The 19,587-nt window shown below is 42.4% G+C and overlaps 1 protein-coding gene across 3 annotated transcripts in view; it reads left to right on the top strand.

The window, feature by feature from the left end:
• Nucleotides 1–19,587, top strand: part of AMBRA1 (autophagy and beclin 1 regulator 1) — a 194,996-nt gene that overhangs the window by 101,054 nt on the left and 74,355 nt on the right. For all 3 annotated transcript variants that reach the window (XM_077322340.1, XM_077322341.1, XM_077322342.1), the window contains one exon: nt 11,734–11,844. In XM_077322340.1, coding sequence (XP_077178455.1) covers nt 11,734–11,844 — 111 coding nt within the window. The remainder of the gene's footprint in view (nt 1–11,733; nt 11,845–19,587) is intronic.

Raw genomic sequence — 19,587 nt, 5'->3', positions numbered from 1 at the left:
GTAAACTGAAATGGTAACTGGACAACATAAGGTAAATGAGCTTATCCATATGTTTGCATTCTAAAGGAGCAAAATAAAAAATACATATCTTTAATTTTACTTGCAGTTAATATGTTTACTTTTTAATACTAAAGAATAATTCACTTTCCCCTTCATTTAAGTGCAGCACTTAATATATGTAACGAAGAAGGCTCTAGCTCACTAAAGTTTAATTCACAATTAGGCTTTGAGGCCACGAGACTCTGTATTGTTTTGTTTTAACATCAGTCCTTAGTGATGCTGATATGATATTATAGGCAAAAATGCCCAGGCTCAAGGCGAAGGATAGTTAAGTTCCTTGGCAGTTTTACACTAGATAGCAAGGCTTCAAACTCTCCTTGAAGAGTCTGAAATGAAACTTACAAGGGTTTGGGAATAAAATGTTGTGCCAATCCTCTTGTTGCAGTGAAACTATTTCTGTTTCTGGTATGCAGACATATTTTAAATAATAAATAAAAATCAAATTTAGCTCTCACAAACATTTTGACCTTCTCTAAACACTATAAATGTCCTGTAGAGAATGTACGTTTCTTTACACCGCTCTGTGGTATAAATAAAGCAGTAAGGGGTGTGGGGATGGGCGCTGTTCAGGATGGGGAGGGCCAACGATTGGCCCCTTGACCCTGGACTGACAAGCAGAGGGCCCAATTGGGAGGTGCGAAGCCTGGCCCAAGATTGGACCCTTGGGCCAGGACTGACCAGTTGGGAGGGGTGAATCAACATGACCATATATGGATATAACACCTGATAAATGTTTAACAATTTAAAAAACAGAAAACCTCCTACCCATTCAGGAAACTTTCTAGAACACCAAGAAACCTCAGGATTTCATAAAACCCTGACTGAGAAATACTGATATACAGAAAAGATTCTAGTCAGTGTGTGCAGCTTTTACTCTGTAAGTAGTAGGAAGGCCCATTGCATCCAGGAATGCAATGGGCTCTAGCGGTGTACCTGGAGGTGGGAGGTCAGGGCGCCAGGCAGGCAGGCAGGGAGCAGGTTGGTGGTTGGGCAGGCGCAGCTCGACGATGGGAGGTAGTAGGCAGCGCGGTGAGGGTGCAAGGATTGAGCGGCTGGAGGCGGCAAGGCCACGGCCTAGAGGCACCGCTGCCACATGGTTGCAAGGCGGCTGCTGGGCAGGGTGTGCGGGCATGTCCGTGTGGGGCAGTGGATCACAAGAGTGACATGGCCAACAGGTGCATGAGTGGACTGGGGAGAGCGCGAAGCAACTGGGCAGCAGCGGTGGGGTCATTCCTGAGGTACGGGCGTCAGTCAGCGGCGGCTGGGCTTACAGGAGGGTCCCTCGGTGGGGTGTTTTCTGGGCAGCTTGGCAGACGCGCCCAGTCCGGATTGGCCCGCTGACCTGGACACCACCCAGACACGGTGGCCCTCTGGGACCAGACAGGGCCCGCCTACATGGCTCTTTCTCAAATATAAGAGCTAATGGTAAGGATTACATATCATGAATGTGTGCGTAGGTGTCGTGAATATATATTCTATTGCTTCTTTGGCTGTGACTCAGTGTTGGAGCATGTTATTTATGTGGTCAAAGTCTCAGATTTGATCCCCGGCATCTCTGGGTAAAGGACTATTATGAGTAGGCACCAGAAAGGCTCATGAGAGTAGACAAGCCTGAGCTTGACAGATCAGAGGGCCATCTCAGTATATGAACATGTCAGGTCTAGAAAATCCTTAGTAACATAACTAAAGCAGTTAACATAACTAAAGTAATATAATGTCCACCATATGTCCACCTTGGGTAATTTTGCATAGTTACAAAAATCCTTCAGATGATATCCTTCAAGTCTACAGAGGAGACAAACCTATGCTAACTAAATTGCCGGTGAAGAAGTAGCATGCAGAAAAAAGACATAGTAGAAGATCTTTCATTGCAGAGTCAAAATGTATAGCGGTGTGGATTTGGGCACTACTTCAGATTAGAACCATATGTTCAACAGCTAAGAAACAAATGGGGAAGGGTTAGCCTTTGTAGTGGTGGGTAGAGATAGCAGGGAAGTATGGTAGTGAGTAATGTTAAGCCATTTGCGAAAAGAGAAACACCAGGCACCAAGATAAGATAGCAGCTAGTAGTTCCCATTACAGTAAGGGAAGATCTTGAGGGAGGGGAGGGAGAAACCAGACACAGCAACTAATGCAGTTAAACACAGAATGCATAGGCTGTTTGAGGAGCTAACAATTAATGGAACAAAATGTTGATAAAGAAACAATGTAGCACTTTACAACTGTACTGGAGAGTCTACAGTTTCTTCATGAATAACAGTCTTGCAAATCAAATTAATCAGCTGCATTCAATGTATCCCATAACAAATCACAGCCAAACTGTGACAGAGAAAGATCATTATTTAAATAAGAGTCTGTGCTGTAAAAATTCTAGAAATAGAATTGGGAACCAGTTCTCATCAGGAAAATTCAAACTTGACATTTTATTCTCTGGCAAGTCGCACAGTCCTAGAAGCATGGAAGAGAACACTAACTACTTTTTCTGTTTTACATCTGAGAGAGAGGTCCTCTGTACCATTGAAATTTTGATTTCCCATGCAAAGACCTGTTCATTTCATTTGACAACCTAGTGTTCACTAAAATAAGCCATCTTCTCAGGAACCAGATATGCCAGCACCAGTTGTTGGGTGTCGAGGAGTGCAGTTTCTATTGTCAAATCTTCCAGCAAGACTGTTCCTAATGGAGTAATGCCAACAAGCTCTTGAAATGCCAGTGTAGCACTGTACTTCACCATTAATATTATAGTTCAGGTTAAAGTGAATGTCAACACTTCTAGGGGTATCAAGAGAGAGTGGATATGTAGGGAATATAAGAAAAACCCATCTGTTCCCATGATTCTCTCTTGTTGACTGGATTATGAGTTTGCCATAGGACACAGTATAATAAATAAAGCTAAAGAAAGATCTGCATTGCCCATTTACAGATCCAGTCACCAGGTTTAAGTATCCTCAGGTTTGGCCAATTTTACTGTTAGGATGTACAAGTGGAAACCTGCAAATACTTGTCAGTGAGAAAGATCTCATTTCCCCTCCCCACTATTACATCTTTCCCTTTCCTGAAAGTCTTCATGGCCACTTCCCTTTTCCTGCTTCCCTCTCAACAGCCAACCTAAATTTATCTGTCTATAGCCCAGTTGTGTGGTGCCAGCCAGTGGGCCAAGCACGTTTGCATGGTCAAAAATCCTTAAGGACATGTCGGGGGTACCTAATTTCCCCCTGTATCTTCCCTATACTATTTCCTTTTCCCTCCTCCCCTTCCTTTTCTTGCCTTGTTTTCCCCTCAGACATTCACCAGGCTATCTTTTCTCGGCCTTCTATTTTCAGCTGTATTTAGAATTTGCTTGCTTCATTTGTATCTTGGGAACTAAAGCAGCTTACATTATTCCTTCTCCTTCTTGTTATTGTTACAAAAACCCCATGAGGTAGGTTAGAATGAGTGTGGCTAGCCCAAAACTATCCAATGAACTTCCAAAAGAAGATGGGGATTTAAACCTGGGAGTCTCCAGCATGTTGACTGTGGGTATCATGGGCACCAACACCTTTCTAGAAAATGGACGTGGCTGGGTAAGGCTTTTTACCAGCAGGGCTTCTGATTGGTTCTGCAGGTTAAAAGGTATGCTGTTAAGCAGAGCTTCTCTGAACTGGTGAAGAGTTACTATTACAGTTGTATATAACCTTAATCACTGACATGTTGTGGTTAGCCCCACCTCCCATAGTAGCCATTTTGTGATTGGCTTTTCCTCAGGTGGCTGTCATTATGTGATTCTGCTCACCACCCTTTGTTAGTATTCCCAAGGTGCTCACTCTGAAACTCTAATTGCTACAACACACTGACTTGCAATGGATGGCCAAATGATAGCAAGCAGCCAGACCTAGTGGAGTTATGCAGACCGGGTAGTATCAATTCACCCAGTGGTTGTTGCCAGGCTCAGGCCTAATCCCAGTGAGGCCTCTTTCAAAGGCCAAAACAGTCCTAGAAAGGACATTGCTCCTTCCCCCTGGCTTTTACTCTCAGAATCTGAATCCTGGAATGCTGTGGTTGTCTAGCAACAGCCTCTGAGGGAATCCATTTTTTAAAACTACACAAACTCCTTTTGTCCTTTTTCAAAAACAAAACAAAACAATTATTTTAGGTATCCTCAGATGTGGGGAATTTCACTATTAGAATGTACAAGTGGGGACCGACAAGAAACTTGTGGACAGGGTGCATACCTTCTCCTCATTTTGCTTATTTATCTCTCCTCCTTTCTCTCCCCTTATCTGTCAACCTACCCCTTTTTTATCTCCACTTCTCCATCAATCTGTCCCTCCCTTTCTTTGTTACCCCCCCTACAACATTGCTGCTGCCAAACTGGCACAGCTCCCAACCATACCCACTCCACTATCATCACTGGCACCACCTGGCTCCTTAATTCCCAGCTCAGGGGGTGGGATTTTAACACCACCACCCACCTTTCTGTACTATTTCTACTCATTGCCGCCATGCTGCTCTATCTACCCTCCACCCTTACTACTCTCCTCACCCTACCCCCTATACTTGCTGATTTTCCTTGCCTACTCCCTACCCTTGGCTCACCACTCACTCACCACCCTCACTGTTTTCCCCACATCCCCAGTTTTGTCACTTCACTTGTGCTCCCTTGCTGCTCTCCTCACTTATCCCCCCACTCTTGCTGCTCTGACTACATCCCCCTCCAGAACAACACACCTACCCCCTCCATTGATGAAGACCTGCAGCACCCCCTTCCTTGCCACCAAATCAGCCTCTGCAGTTCCTGAACTGCTGCAGCTTCTGGTTTCCTTGCTGCTGGGTCAGCCTCTTCCCCAGTAGGTGACCTTCTATGCCTGCTGGCCTCTTTGTTGGCAACCCCCCTTGATTCCCTTCCAGCAAGCAGGTGGGTAGGCTTGTTGGCTTGGGGGGCAGCAAGAACTTTCTCCAATTCCTTCATTCCCATCCCACAAGACTTGCAAAAGGGAGAATCCTATCTCTCTCCTTTCTTTCTTGGCCTGCTGGAACTCCTAAGCTTCACCACAACAGGGCCCAGTGCAGCTCCCAGGCTGCACTACTGTCAGGACCAACACAACTCCTGGGCTCCTCCAATGCTACTAACAACTTCTGGAGGTGGGTGCATTCTCTGCACTGACTCAGAGAATGCTCTTTTATTGGGGGGGGGGGGGGGGTAATTCCCCTCCCCCATTTTTTAATATTAGAGATGTTTCTGCAATCCTGGGTGGCCCCCCAAGTTTGGTTCCAATCCACAGATTTAGGTATCCACAGACAGAAGCCACGTTGACTATTAATATATAAATGATGTCTAAACTTCTCTGTAGTTCATAAATTGTATGTGTTGTAGGCAGTACACTGTATGTGTGGTTATGCAAGATCCAGTATTCTAAATAACTCATATTGATGATAGACATTGATTAAATTACATGTTCTTACAATTCTATGATTTTCTGCATAATTGAACTAACAACGTCTTTAAACAGTAGAAGACATTTTGGCTAGAAATCTACATATTGACCTGAAAGTTTGAGTATCTGTCTTTTCTGCCCTGAGTCTAAAATAAAAAACATTAAGTTTGGGGAATGGCAAACAAAAGTATCTTTGTTACAGAAGACAAACGAGCAAGTTGGAAGATCCTTGCCATTAAATGATTGAAGTTCCATGTCTTTCTAGAATCACGCAAATGTCCAGACGCACTCATTCTGGGCCAGTCCAAGTTCAGACCACATGATTCAGCTCTAAAATAAGTTGTGAAGGTTCTTTCATATATTCTAAAACACAGTCTTCTGAAGGGAGTGGTGATGATATATGGATAAGTAATATGAAGGCATTTTCTAAGATGAAAAATAACCTTTTTTTTGGAGGGGGGGGGTTGCTTGAAGGGCTCGTTTCCCCCCTCCCCGTCATGTGCTGACTGGGGGTGGTTGAAGAAGGGGGTGCTGCAGGAAGAATTTATCTTCATTTCTGTCATCACCCAGTGTTTATTATCCAGTGATAGACAGACGCAGGAAAGTTGCCAATCAAACCCACGTTCACTGCATTTCAATTGCCCCGCAGCTTGTACTTCAGCATTTTGAAATCTAAATCCTCTTTGGAGAAAGGTTGGGATTTCTTTTCTAAAGCAGTGTCAAGCATCAGACCCATTGAATAACTGCTTTCGTTAGTTTGGGAACAGAAGCCCAGGTGTCTGCCAGTTTAAGTGATTACTGAGAGTGGCTTCTGATAGAATGGACTTTAGATGTCTGACCCTAAGCAGTGTGATTTTGGAAGCTGCTTTTTATCATCCTGGCTCACTTTATTGATATGGGGGTGATGGTGAAGAGACATGTGAAATTATTAAAGTTAGTTGGTTGGGGAAAATGTCTCCTTTGAGCAGGGTCAGGCACTGCTGTAAGGATCAGCACAGCTTATGGGTACAGTTAGATATGGCTTTGCAGGTGGCAGCTGGATTGCCTTTATCAGCTTCAGCTCATAGGCCAGCTGCACCAGCTTCTGAAAGATAGAGATCTGGCTACTGTTGTTCATGCTTGGTTACTTCCTTATTAGATTACTGTAGCACATTCTGTGTGCAGCTGCCCTTGAAGATGTTTCAGAAACTTTAGTTTCTGCAGAATTCTTCTACTCGCCTTTTAACAGCCTTGAGCTGTCATGCTATCACCTATTTTGAGACTGTTCCACTGGATGCCATCTCATTTCCTAACCAGTTAAAGGTGCTGTTTTTAGCCTTTAGAGTGCTAAAGGCCTCAGTTATCTTGAGTGCCTCCATTATGGCATTCCTACCTCCATATCTTTAGGGTCTACAAAGAGCCATCAGATGATGTTGAATGTAAGACAATTCCCCCCTAAATATGCCATGCACACATAAAAGTTTTTACTGGACATAGCTGTAAGTTGTATATCAATGTAAGAGTCTTCAAGCAAAGGTTGGATACACACTTTTCTTGGATGCTTTAGGATGCTTTGGGCTGATCCTGCTTTGAGCAGGGGGTTGGACTAGATAGCCTGTATGGCCCCTTCCAACTCTATGATTCTGTGATTCTAAGAGGACCCCTATCTATTTTCGGGGTGACATACCTACAGAAAACCTAGCACGAGTAAATATTGTATGCGCATTCTACACTGACCTACACCTGAAGCTTTAATGCTCTCTTATAAAGAAGTATGTGTGGTTTCTCTTTTCACAGACAAATTGTTTCTTTTTCACAGGCAACTGAATGACATTTTGCTAAATGTAACTGGATATAATTTAATAATTACACTTCTCAATTATCTAATTAATATAAGCATCAGCAGTTTCTCAGCCAATGTGTGTAAATTACGAAATAAGCATTCCTGAGGTGAGTTTGCTTACACCCAGTGTAGAGAGCCAGTTTGGTGTAGTGGTTAGGAGTGCGGACTTCTAATCTGGCATGCCGGGTTCGATTCTGCGCTCCCCCACATGCAACCAGCTGGGTGACCTTGGACTCGTCACGGCACTGATAAAACTGTTCTGACCGAGCAGTGATATCAGTGCTCTCTCAGCCTCACCCACCTCACAGGGTATCTGTTGTGGGGAGAGGAATGGGAAGGTGACTGTAAGCCGCTTTGAGCCTCCTTCGGGTAGGGAAAAGCGGCATATAAGAACCAACTCTTCTTCTTCTTCTTCTTCTTCTTCTTCTTCTTCTTCTTCTTCTTCTTCTTCTTCTTCTTCTTCTTCTTCTTCTTCTTCTTCTTCTTCTTCTTCTTCTTCTTCTTCTTCTTCTTCTTCTTCTTCTTCTTCTTCTTCTGTTTTAAAATAATGTGACCACTAGTGAGGGGGAGCTTACCACCTCCTTAAACAGCTGATTCCTCTGCTGGACTACTCTGTGAATCCCCCCCCCCTATCTACTTAGTACATTCCCAGTTGCAATGTATGGCTGCGAAAGTTGGACCATAATGAAGGCCGAGCGTCAAAGAATTGAGGCTTTTGAACTCTGGTGCTGGAGAAGACTCTTGCGAGTCCCTTGACTGCAAGGCGAACAAACCGGTCAGTCCTAGAGGAGATCAGCCCTGACTGCTCCTTAGAAGGCCAGATCCTGAAGATGAAACTCAAATACTTTGGCCACCTCATGAGAAGGAAGGACTCCCTGGAGAAGAGCCTAATGCTGAGCTCTGCAGCACTCCAGTTCCAGGTTTCCAGTGAATTCCATCTCAACCAGTATATAATTCTTCCATGCTTTTAGAAATTGGTCAAGGAGGCTGCTGTATGAGTTTTCCTTTGGGATTGTGTTCTCCATGGTGTGCCATAACGTTTCTTGCCCTGTGGGACAATTTCTGTTTTGTTTTTGTCATGAAGTCACAGGGTTTTCAAGGTAAGAGACAGTCAGAGGTAATTTGCCATTGCCTGCCTCTTTGTAGGACCTCTTGGCTTCTTTGGTAGTCTCCCATCTAAATTCTAACCAGGGCTGACCCTGCTTAGCTTCTGAAATCTAACAAGATCAGGCTAGCTTGGATTGTCCAGGTCAGGGCAATCTCTATACTATGAATTATGCACTAATTTCCCCATGTAGACAATTAGGGAAGTTTCTTCTAAGAGAGATGTCTTTTAAAATAGCCTCCACTTGCTTGTGTATAAATCTGTCTATCTGCCTTCATTTATATTCCTCCTTTCTCCCTAGCAGGGGGGGGGGGAAGCAGCTTATCTTGTTTTCTTCACCTCCATTTTATACTCACAGCAACCCTGGAAGGTGGGGTAGGCTAAGAGAGCAGTATGTGACTGACTCAAGGTCACCCAGCAGGATTCCCTGGCAAAGTGGGAACTTAAACCTGCCCCCCCCCCCCCGAATCCTAGTCCAACACTATCCAGGATGGTGTGGATTGAAGATTATATAGTGACTTCCTGTTTGTTATGTCATTATTTCTCTGCATTGGTATTTCTGGCACCTTTTTGTTTGTTCTTGCTCCAAGATAGCAAAAGTGAGGGGTGCAATTGGGGATGGAGGTTATTCTAGCAAAGCCTCCTGATCGCCTACTTCAGTATTGGGATGTTCCTGTTGATCACTGTTGCAGTTAAATATTGTTCCGCATTGATTTTATTGTTCTCCATTGATTTGTGTTAAGTCCGTGTGTTTTAGGGCTTGAGAGACATGAAATTCTCATGTTTGAGCTTACATCAAACAATATATAGTGGAGATAGCTGTGGATGCCTGCTATGTCAAAATATTCAATATGAAGCTTTCTAGTGTCTGCTCCTGTTATTGTGGAATTACAGATGGGTGACTGGAATGGGACAGGTGATCGTGTGAAGGGACTAAGAAGTGCATTGTTACATTCTTTTGCTTTGAGTCACTACCTTTTTCTTGCTTTCTTGTTCACTTGCATTAAAGTTCCCATCCAATTTTGATGTGGAACACATCTTCTGGCGTGCCTCGTCAAACTGAAATGTAGACAGACATGATGTCCATCATCCAGCCCACGAAGCACGCCAGAAGATGGAGGTAAGCAGGATGGGGGAGCAGGTAAGCAGGATGGGGGAGAGGGGAAGGGAGTGAGTGCGTGGCTTGCGGGGGTCAAGGCAGCATGGAGGAGCAGGTAAGCAGGAGGGGGAAGGGAGTAAGTGTGGTGTGCGCATGTTTGCTTGTTTGGAGGGAGGGAGAGAAGTTGGGAAACCAATAGGTAAAGGGGGGAAGGGGAGGGAGTCTGTCTGTCTCTCTCTCTGTTTGCGAGTAAGGGTGGGGAGAGTAAGCAGGGAGGAGGTTGGGAAACCAACAGGTAAGGGGTGAAACGGGGGGGGGGGGAGCCTCTGTGTGTATGTGTGTGTGTGTGTGTTTGCAAGGGAGGGAAGGGGCCCTGATAAAGTTGCTCCAGAGCAGCTATGTGTCCCACATACCCTCTGAGAGTCAGACTGTCAGGACAATTTTTTATTTCATAATGGAGTATTTCCTTCCTAGGTTTTGATAAGTAGAAGCCAAAGGAAAGGAAAGAGTCAAGAGAAACATAGACAGCTAGGCTTGTTCACCTTATGTGCTGTTGTGCTTACCAGTGCATAACAAACTTGAATAATCTGCCAAAACAATTGGACTGCTTGGCACCTCTCTCAACCAAAACTACCTGGAATGTCTTTGTTCAGTATTGTTGCTGCAACTGTCTTCTGAAACTCCTTCGGAGAATATAATTATTGAAAACATAATGTTCACGTTTTCTAAAAATGTTTTAGCTATGTGCATGGTTTCCAAGGGTTCACAGAGGGCAATTAACGTCAGGCACTGGGAAACATTTTGGAGCAAAGTATGAAATTTTCTATAATTTTCATATGAAGGTTAGATAAATTGATAAAAATTTACTGTAACTTGGAAACCAATCAAAACAGTTTTACGTTTCAAAGGGAAAGTTAAGTGTACAAAGGCAGCTTAAGGCAGTACCAGCCAAATTATAGAGCAATACCTGCCTAAAATAATGCTCATAAATAGCCGTTGCTGATTGTGATGCCTTTATAGCAACAGGTATTGTGCAACCAAGATTTTCTACAGTCACAGGAGTTTTCAAAGAAATAAATTGTACACCCTTTTCAAAAACTGCAAAATCCATACAGCTTCAGAAGTTGAGGAGCTTCCAGAATCCTGGGGCACTAAAAGCTAGATGCGTTCACCTCAAATGTTTTGAGCGCACAGAACAGAGCCTTCGCTATAAAATATGAGCAGTGGCTAGAGAGAGGCAGTCTCAAAGTTAAATGGGACCCAAGTCATGAACGATTTTAAAAGTTAGAGCCAGCGCCTTAGATTTGGTTCAGAGGATTATTAGCAGCCAATGCAATTGGTGCACCGTAAATTTGAATATGTTTCTACCTCCCCGCATGTGACAGGAGGTGGGTAACAATGTTCTACAGTAGTTGAAAGCTTTGAACCAGCTTTAAAAGCAAACTTATAAAAAGTATATCAAAGAAGTCACTGTAGGAGTTACAAAAAACATAGCCCAGTGTGGCAAGATCCCTCCTCTCCAGGAAGAAATTACCTTTGTAATATGAATTTTCTGAAAAATGCTCCTAACTACCAAAATCATGTGTTTTTCCTGGAGCAAAATGGGTTCTAAAAGCACTCTAGATTCATAACAAGATCAAACTGGTAGATTTCTGTGACTTCTATCTCACCATTCCATGTTGCCTGCTATCATGAACTCTGTTTTGTCTGGGTTAAGCTTTTTAACCTCATCATCTCAACCATAGCCTCCATGCAGGAAAGTTCCTGTTTGTCCTGACTGTCATGTTTTTATCCCACCCTTTCTCCAAGGATCTCAGGGCAGGCACATGGTTCTTCTGTCCTCCATTTTATTCTTATAACCAGAGGTGGAAAATTTCCAAAAAAGAGAGTAAACCACCGGGCCGGGGGGGGAGGAGGACATTTTGAAAACTTGAAATCTATGCATTACCTCCTTTTTTCTGTTTTAATAATTGAAAATGCATCATGAATCATAATTTAGTATATAAAGTTATATTAATTCACAAATGTATGAACTTTAAAAGTATAAATATCTTTGTTTTTATATTTATATCAGGAACTTCCTGATATTTTCGAAATCATCTCCTCCTGTGTCCTGATGGGCTTAATTAGAGACTTCCTGCTCCTTTGAGCACACTTTCTCCTTGTTTGCATCTTGAATAGGCACAACTTATCTCAGCTCTCCCCCCCCCCCCCCTTTTTTTTTCTCTTCTAGGAGCTGTGATTGGAGACGGACAGTCTGCTGTGGCCAGCAATATTGCCAATACTACCTATCGACTTCAGTGGTGGGATTTCACCAAATTTGACTTACCTGAAATAAGCAATGGTAAGCTAGAAAGGGAGCTAGTACCTCCCCCAAATTTCAGATACAACTCGTTACGCAGGAGGAGTGAAGATTGCTGTGCATTGAATCTTGAATCTCATAAAGTTATGCTGTAGGTTTTTGAGATAAAAAAGTGACCCTCTCTCACAGGCTGCCTTTTTACTATAGCTGTTATTTTTCAGTCTCTGCTTTTGCTGTGGTATCTTTGGAGGAACTAGGACCCTGATCTTTCTTTGTTCCTAGTGATTCATGTACATTAAGGACAAAGGGAGAGTGAAAGGGCATTACAGTACCAGAAAGCCAGTCAGATTTGCCTCAGTGATAATATCACTCAAAGCCACTGTTTTGCCCTCAGTTTAAATTACCTGTCGTGTAGGGAGAGGAGGAAAGGAAACAGCTCTGTTACCAAGGCAACTACACTTATACAACAGTGGGAATGTTCCTAGTCTTACCAAGTGATGGTTTCATTCCATATCACAGCAAGATGGACATTGTTCCATGTGGGCTGTGGTACAAAAAGTAGTCCTGGTTTTGAAAGACTCAGCCCTCCTTTAATTTAAAGGATATAATAAATACATGTTATCATCCTGATTCTCAGGGAGGTTTTGCTTAACTTTTCATGGCAGTTAACACTGTAGCATCTTCCGTGCTTGCCTTCACACCTGAATTGCTGTATACAGGCGGCTTTGGTTGCTAGAATAAGACTATAATGCAGAGTATTCAGTACTTTTGGTGAGAAGAGTAATTTTCATTGTTATCATTATACTCTATTACACACACACAGTGTAGGGCAGGGGTAGTCAAACTGCGGCCCTCCAGATGTCCATGGACATCTGGAGGGCCGCAGTTTGACTACCCCTGGTGTAGGGTCATAAGGAAAATTTTCTTTCCTTTTGGTTTCAATTCATTTTATGCTTTTCCATGACATTTTAGAGCTGTGTTATAGTAGCTCTTAATAGGCTTAACGTGCTTTCTAAAAATAAGTTATTGATCTTTCTGCAAGCTGTTTATAAATTATAGGTTCCAAACCACAGGAAAATAGTTTGCTGCTTGAAGTGCTATTTCATGGTTTTAACACACTGTTTTCAGAACAAGTCTACTAAAATAACTGATGAGTAACAATTTGGTGTTACACAGTTTTTAATAAAGTGTCTCATGATGCCTTAGACTGGTTAATTCCCTTTTGGGCATTAGTAAGAAACTTGTAGCTAGATATGCAATAGATACTTAGAATTGAAAGTGATCCTGAGCTCAGAATATGAGAATGACAGGTGGACATTAAACAACTACAAAAATTTTACAGGCTGCTTCCCTTTGCAAAGCTTAGGAATCAGAGACGTTAGATTTCATTCGTCAGGTGCCTGGTCTTCATTTTGCTTTACATCATTTTATTTAAGCTTTAAATTTGTTTTATATTTTATCCCTTGTCACACTCAGCATTTCCTCTAGGTATTACAGGTTGTCAGAAAATCAGATGTCAGACATAAAATTGATTTATAGAACTAGGTCACACAGCTTTTGCTTCCTTTTCCAGCCTACATGTAGAATATTTAGTGCAGTGGATTCTCATTTCAGTTAAGAATAGTCAAGCCTTTGTAAATCAAAGCTGATAACGTCTGTCTGAAATAATGAAATTATGGATGCTAAAAGTGTTTGGAATTCTCTGGGTTCAACCCTAGCATAACAGTACATTCTTAGCAGGTAAAACAAATTTGTTTGGAAAATGTATATGCTACCTCTCTAGAGAATTTGGTCACGGGGTATTACAAAATAAAACATGGTTAATCATAAAACAGTATTAAAATGATTAAAAATGGGCAAACTGTTAAAATCTATCCCGAGCATAGAAACACCAATTTGGCTTTTTAAAACTATTCTCATAAAACAGCTATCATGCTTGAAGCAGACTATGAAAACAATTTTAAAAGGTCAACATCTTAACTATAATTCTGGGTAAAAAGAACTATTTTGGCTTGGAATGTGGATAGACTCAGGCAACCCTCGAAAGGAAGGGCACTCAAACAGGTTCCACCACTGAAAATGCCCTCAGGACTTATGAGGAGCATCTTAACTGCAAAGTATAAATGGAGGTGGTCCTTCAGGTCTCCTGACCTCAAGTCATTTAGGGCAGGGGTAGTGAACCTGTGGTCCTCCAGATGTTCATGGACTACAATTCCCATGAGCCCCTGCCAGCGTTTGCTGGTAGGGGCTCATGGGAATTGTAGTCCATGAACATCTGGAGGACCACAGGTTGACTACCCCTGATTTAGGGCCTTAAACCTAAGAACCAGGATTTGAATTGTACCTGGAAACAGACTGTCAGCTGGTACAGCTCAAACTGTTCCTTCAGATGACACCAAATTGCAGATGACACCAAATTGGGAGGACTGGCAAATACTCCGGAGACAGAGACAGAGTTCAATGAGATCTGAACACAATGGAAAAATGAGTAAATGAGAAGAAGATGCAATTTAATAAAGATAAGTGTAAAGTTCTGCATCTGGGTCAGAAAAATGAAAAGCATGCCTACTGGATGGGGGATACGCTTCTAGGTAACACTGTGTGTGAATGAGACCTTGGGGTACTTGTGGACTGTAAACTAAACATGAGCAGGCAGTGTGATGCAGCGGTAAAAAAGGCAAATGCCATTTTGTGCTGTATCAACAGGGGCATCACATCAAAATCACAAGATGTCATAATCCCATTGTATGTAGCACTGGTCAGACCACACCTGGAGTATTGTGTGCAGTTCTGGAGGCCTCACTTCAAGTAGGATGTAGATAAAATTGAAAGGGTACAGAGGAGAGCGACGAGGATGATCTGGGGCCAAGGGACCAAGCCCTATGAAGATAGGTTGAGGGACTTGGGAATGTTCAGCCTGGAGAAAAGGAGGTTGAGAGGGGACATGATAGCCCTCTTTAAGTATTTGAAAGGTTGCCACTTGGAGGCGGACAGGATGCTGTTTCCATTGGCTGCAGAGGAAAGGACACACAGTAATGGGTTTAAACTACAAGTACAACGATATAGGCTAGATATCAGGAAAAATATTTTCACAGTCAGAGTAGTTCAGCAGTGGAATAGGCTGCCTAAGGAGGTGGTGAACTCCCCCTCACTGGCAGTCTTCAAGCAAAGGTTGGATACACACTTTTTTGGGATGCTTTAGGATGCTTAGGGCTGATCCTGCGTTGAGCAGGGGGTTGGACTAGATGGCCTGTATGGCCCCTTCCAACTCTGATTCTGTGATTCACACAATGAACAATTAACAAAATTTGCTGACAAAAACATCTGATGTCTACTACATTAGCTGATTTTAAAAGGGTTTCAGAGAACTTTAGAGTGATCAGTCTATCAATGGCTGTTAACTGGGATGCTTAAAATGAGTACTCCGTTTTCAGTATCCGTTGCTGCGCGTTAAACAATAGGGACAAGCATTTATCCTCATGTCCTCCTTGTAGGCTTCTTGGAAATACTTTGCTGGCTATTGTCGAAAGCAGGATGGCTGGAATAGTTGGTTCTTTGATCTGATGCCGCAAGCCTGCCCATTTTACTGTTTTATTTATACATTTATTTGTTCTTTGATTTATTTTCATTTATTTATTATAAATTTGTTTTATAGGCTGCCCATCCTTAAGTGGGCTCAGGGCAGCTAACAAGACCAGCAAGAATAATAAATAGATTAATATAAAATGGTGCTGGAAGCTGTGATGGGCTGGCACTAGCAGAGCCATTTGAAGCATAATCCGTCAAAGATGGAGGTAGGAAATGTCTAGGTGAGGAAGCCAGATTGCCCTACCTGGATGGGGTGCAACTCTCAGTTGCGCACTTAGCCAGGAACCTGGGCCTGATTTTTGACACCTCCCTCTCCATGGAGGAACAGATCACAAGAGTATCTTGGCTAGCATTCTTGCATCTGCGTCAAGCTAAGCTACTGGCACGTTACCTAGCTGCAGAACACCAAGCCACAGTGATCCAGGCAACAGTCACCTCTAGGCTAGATTTCTGCCACTTGTTCTACGCAGGCTTACCCTTATTCCTGATCTGGAAACTTCAACTGGTGTAGAATACAGCAGTCAGGGTTCTTACAGGAACATCTTGGAGGGCCCACATCCGGCCTGCATTCCAACAGCTGCACTGCCTACCAGATCAAGCTTAAGGTTTGGGTAATCACCTTCAGGGCCATAGAAGAAGAAGAAGAGTTGGTTCTTATATGCCGCTTTTCCCTATCCGAAGGAGGCTCAGAGCGGCTTATAGTCACCTTCCCATTCCTCTCCCCACAACAGATACCCTGTGGGGTGGGTGAGGCTGAGAGAGTGCTGATATCAGTGCCGTGGCGAGCCCAAGGTCATCCAGCTGGTTGCATGTGGGGGAGCGCAGAATCGAACCTGGCATGCCAGATTAGTAGTCCGCACTCCTAACCACTACACCAAACTGGCTCTCTCATATACGGTGTGGACCCTGAGTACCTGGGAAACCGCCTCTCTACCTAACCCCCCCCCCCTCCAAAGAGCACTCCTTTCAACTAACATCAACAAATTGTAGACAAGTTGCTTCCCTGGGGAAGAGATCTGCCCACAATATAGTAAAAAAATGTGATACAGCCGCCGTCTCAAAAACAATTGTATAGATGTTGCATGAAACCTTTCTTGGCTCCCCTGCTTCTGGCATATCTTTGCTAGATCACATACAGTCTAAGATTCTTATTACAAGTTTCTAAATGTAGCTCTATGATTCGCCTGGAAACTGGCAGGCAGAAGATCAATGCTAGAATTGGCTTTTCATCTATTAGGATTTGGCTCAAGGCACACTAATCCCCAAATGGCTTGCTACCGTTAATTATTAGAGATAACTTCAAATCTAGATAGCAGCAGCATACAGAAGGTAAAATCTTAAGCCTCAGATTCTCTATTCAAGCTGTATTGTTGTTAAACAATCAAGCAATGCAAATCATTACCAAAAGGATTAATGATACAGAGCACCAACTAGATCAATCTAGATTGCCCGAGTTCATGGCCCCCCAGGAAAGCAGATATATCCAGAAATCGGCAGCTTATCTGTTCTTTCTGGAGATTGAACCACAAGAGGGCATTTACTTTTGCAAGGTGCTCTGCTTTACCATCTGCATTGCTTGAGGGGCGCTATAAAAAGATTCCAAAAGCGGAGGGAATCTTTATATGAGGAGATGGGGAATTGGAGTCTATCGGGTACGTCCTTTTCAGATGTTCACTTTATGTAGGATTTCTCAATAGCTCATCCCCCCCCCGAGTTGCCCCAGATTCCTAGTGACTCTGAAAAAGAGAAAATTAAGAGCCTCCTTTCCAGTGGAAACTTTGAGGTTTCTAAATAGGCAGCCAGATATTGTGCCGTAACATGCAGATTACACCAAAAGCATGTTATTGGAAATCTGTCATGCCTTAGGTAGGTATTAACCCTGATATGTTTTTGTTTAATTCTATTTTAAACATTAGATTTACAAGTATTTATTTGCTGTTAAGCATTTTATTTAATTACAATTTTAAAAGTTGTGCAGGTTTAATAGCTGGCTTGGAGCTGTATTGTAAATAAATCTAATCTAGAAAAATTAAATAAGATTTGAAGTAGTATAATACTCAAAAGGTCATTGGGGTAGAATACTTACCATAAATACACAAAAGGTCACTTAAATTTATTCATCAACTGTCTTAACTTTGTTATGGAATCTAACACATAACAGAAGTTTTAGTGTCATAAGGAAAAGACAATACAGATTTTGACTCGGACAAACGTCCTTTTTTATACAACAAAGATGCACTATTTAGGGGGGGAAGTGGTATACTAATGCAAGTGTGCATATACACTTACATTATACATTCTTACATTATTAGTTTTTGGTAACTTGACTTCATGTCCCCAAAGTGCTGACTCAGGTTAGAATGGATCCACAAGGGTTGGGATGGAGAATTAGGTTATTAAGCTGCTGACTTCTTCACACATCATAGTGAATTCTTTCTACAGAAGGATCGCAAAGCATGCATAGACCCATCTTTCACCTGTACCCCCAGAAAATCATTGTAGAATACTGGCTAAAATAATTTGCAAGAGCATAGCGAACTCATGCATCTTAGAAAGACCAAAAACAAAAAACTGACAGTGGCAATTAACAGTTAGGTTTTGCTACCAAGAGAACAAAATATGTGCAGTCTTTAAGCCTTTATTTCATTATTATACTGCAAATAGCTGGTATGGAGATGCAGTATAGAGATTTGCTTTAATGGACACTTGTGAGTTGATGCCAGTAATCTTGTTGAAAAATTAACATATGTCACAGCAACTATGTAATAAGAGAGGCTGTCAAAAGAATCGAATGCTAGACTTAAAAGCTGATGTGTCTCACAGCGCTAATCATGACTCCTGGATTCATGCTTTCTGAATTCAGGAAATCTGGATTTAGGAATGAAGAATAAGGATGATTTTTAACATGAAGGAGACCCTTTAAAGCTATGGTAGGGAGAGAAATTGTAAAAAGGATGAAGGGGAAAAAGAGAAGAATTTTACATCCTTCAGTGTTTATGTGAACTTATCCATTGGCTGGAATCTGTCTCTTAGCACTGTGAGCTCTTAAATGACACATCTTTTCAGAATGCCACTTACAAAACTAGGGATGTTTTAAGTCAGGGGTCCCCAACCTTTTTCAGCCTGTGGGCCCCTTTGTAATTTTGATATAGCATGGTGGGTGCAAGCACAAAATGGCTGCCACAGGAGGCAGAGCCAACTTCATAATGGCTGGCACAAGAGATGGAGCTCCCCACGCAGTAGTTGGAGCTGCTTACCAAACTATCTTTAAAAAAATCTGCATAGCTAATCAGAAGCCTTGATGGACAAAAGCCCTATCTGGTTTATCCATTTCCAAAACTAGGCAGGTACCAGAAAAGGCACCCTGTTCTAAGGCCAAGATGAGAGATTGGTTGCTTCACCAAGTATGGGCTGTTTGTATTGGGGTGTGCAGCATGTATTATTTACATTTTCAAGGCATAAGATATAAATCACTACCATGCATCGTACACATGTAAGATATGTACAGAGCTGGTAGGGAAATACGGTGAGCAGCACTTCAAATGCATCTTGAATAAGGCTGAGCTTGATACATGATTGACATGGGGTCATTGTGCTAGCCTGATAATAAATATTTGTATGTAATAGTGATGCTAGAAGGATACTACATTGCAGACTTCATTTTGGCTACAGCAAGATGTGACTGTTTTTAAAATTATCAGTATTTTCTCACCCCCATCCTCACTGGCAGCCTGTTACTGAATGCATGTAGCCCCTCTGCTTAATAGCTGTATATTTTATTTGGCTCTATATTGAGTCAGTAGATTGAATATACTTTTTGAATTCTGTGGTAAAATCTGATGATAATTCGGGACTTGCAATAAGGAATTGCAGTTGCCAGGGTGGGATTTCTACTCCATTACTTCAAATGGTATTAAACTTAACATGGTATTTAAATGGTGAGGCAATTTGTATTTCATGTTTGCTTCACCAGATTTTGGGTATGATACGAAAAATTATAAATAACCCATGTCGCTGCATGTTACCATGTTAAGTGTAAATGCTGAATGTTTCATAAATAGCCATCTTTGATTGTCATCAGAGAGAGAATCTGTTTATGCAGAGGCAGGGAATTGGAGTCCATGTGGCATGTGCTTTTCAGGTGCCCATTTTAGGCACCAAGGTTATCACCCTCCTTTTGCCTTGGATTCCTCATGA

This window comes from Paroedura picta, chromosome 2, assembly GCF_049243985.1.
Source record: "Paroedura picta isolate Pp20150507F chromosome 2, Ppicta_v3.0, whole genome shotgun sequence".
NCBI lineage: Eukaryota > Metazoa > Chordata > Lepidosauria > Squamata > Gekkonidae > Paroedura > Paroedura picta.
This window is presented reverse-complemented; position numbering and strand designations above follow the sequence as displayed.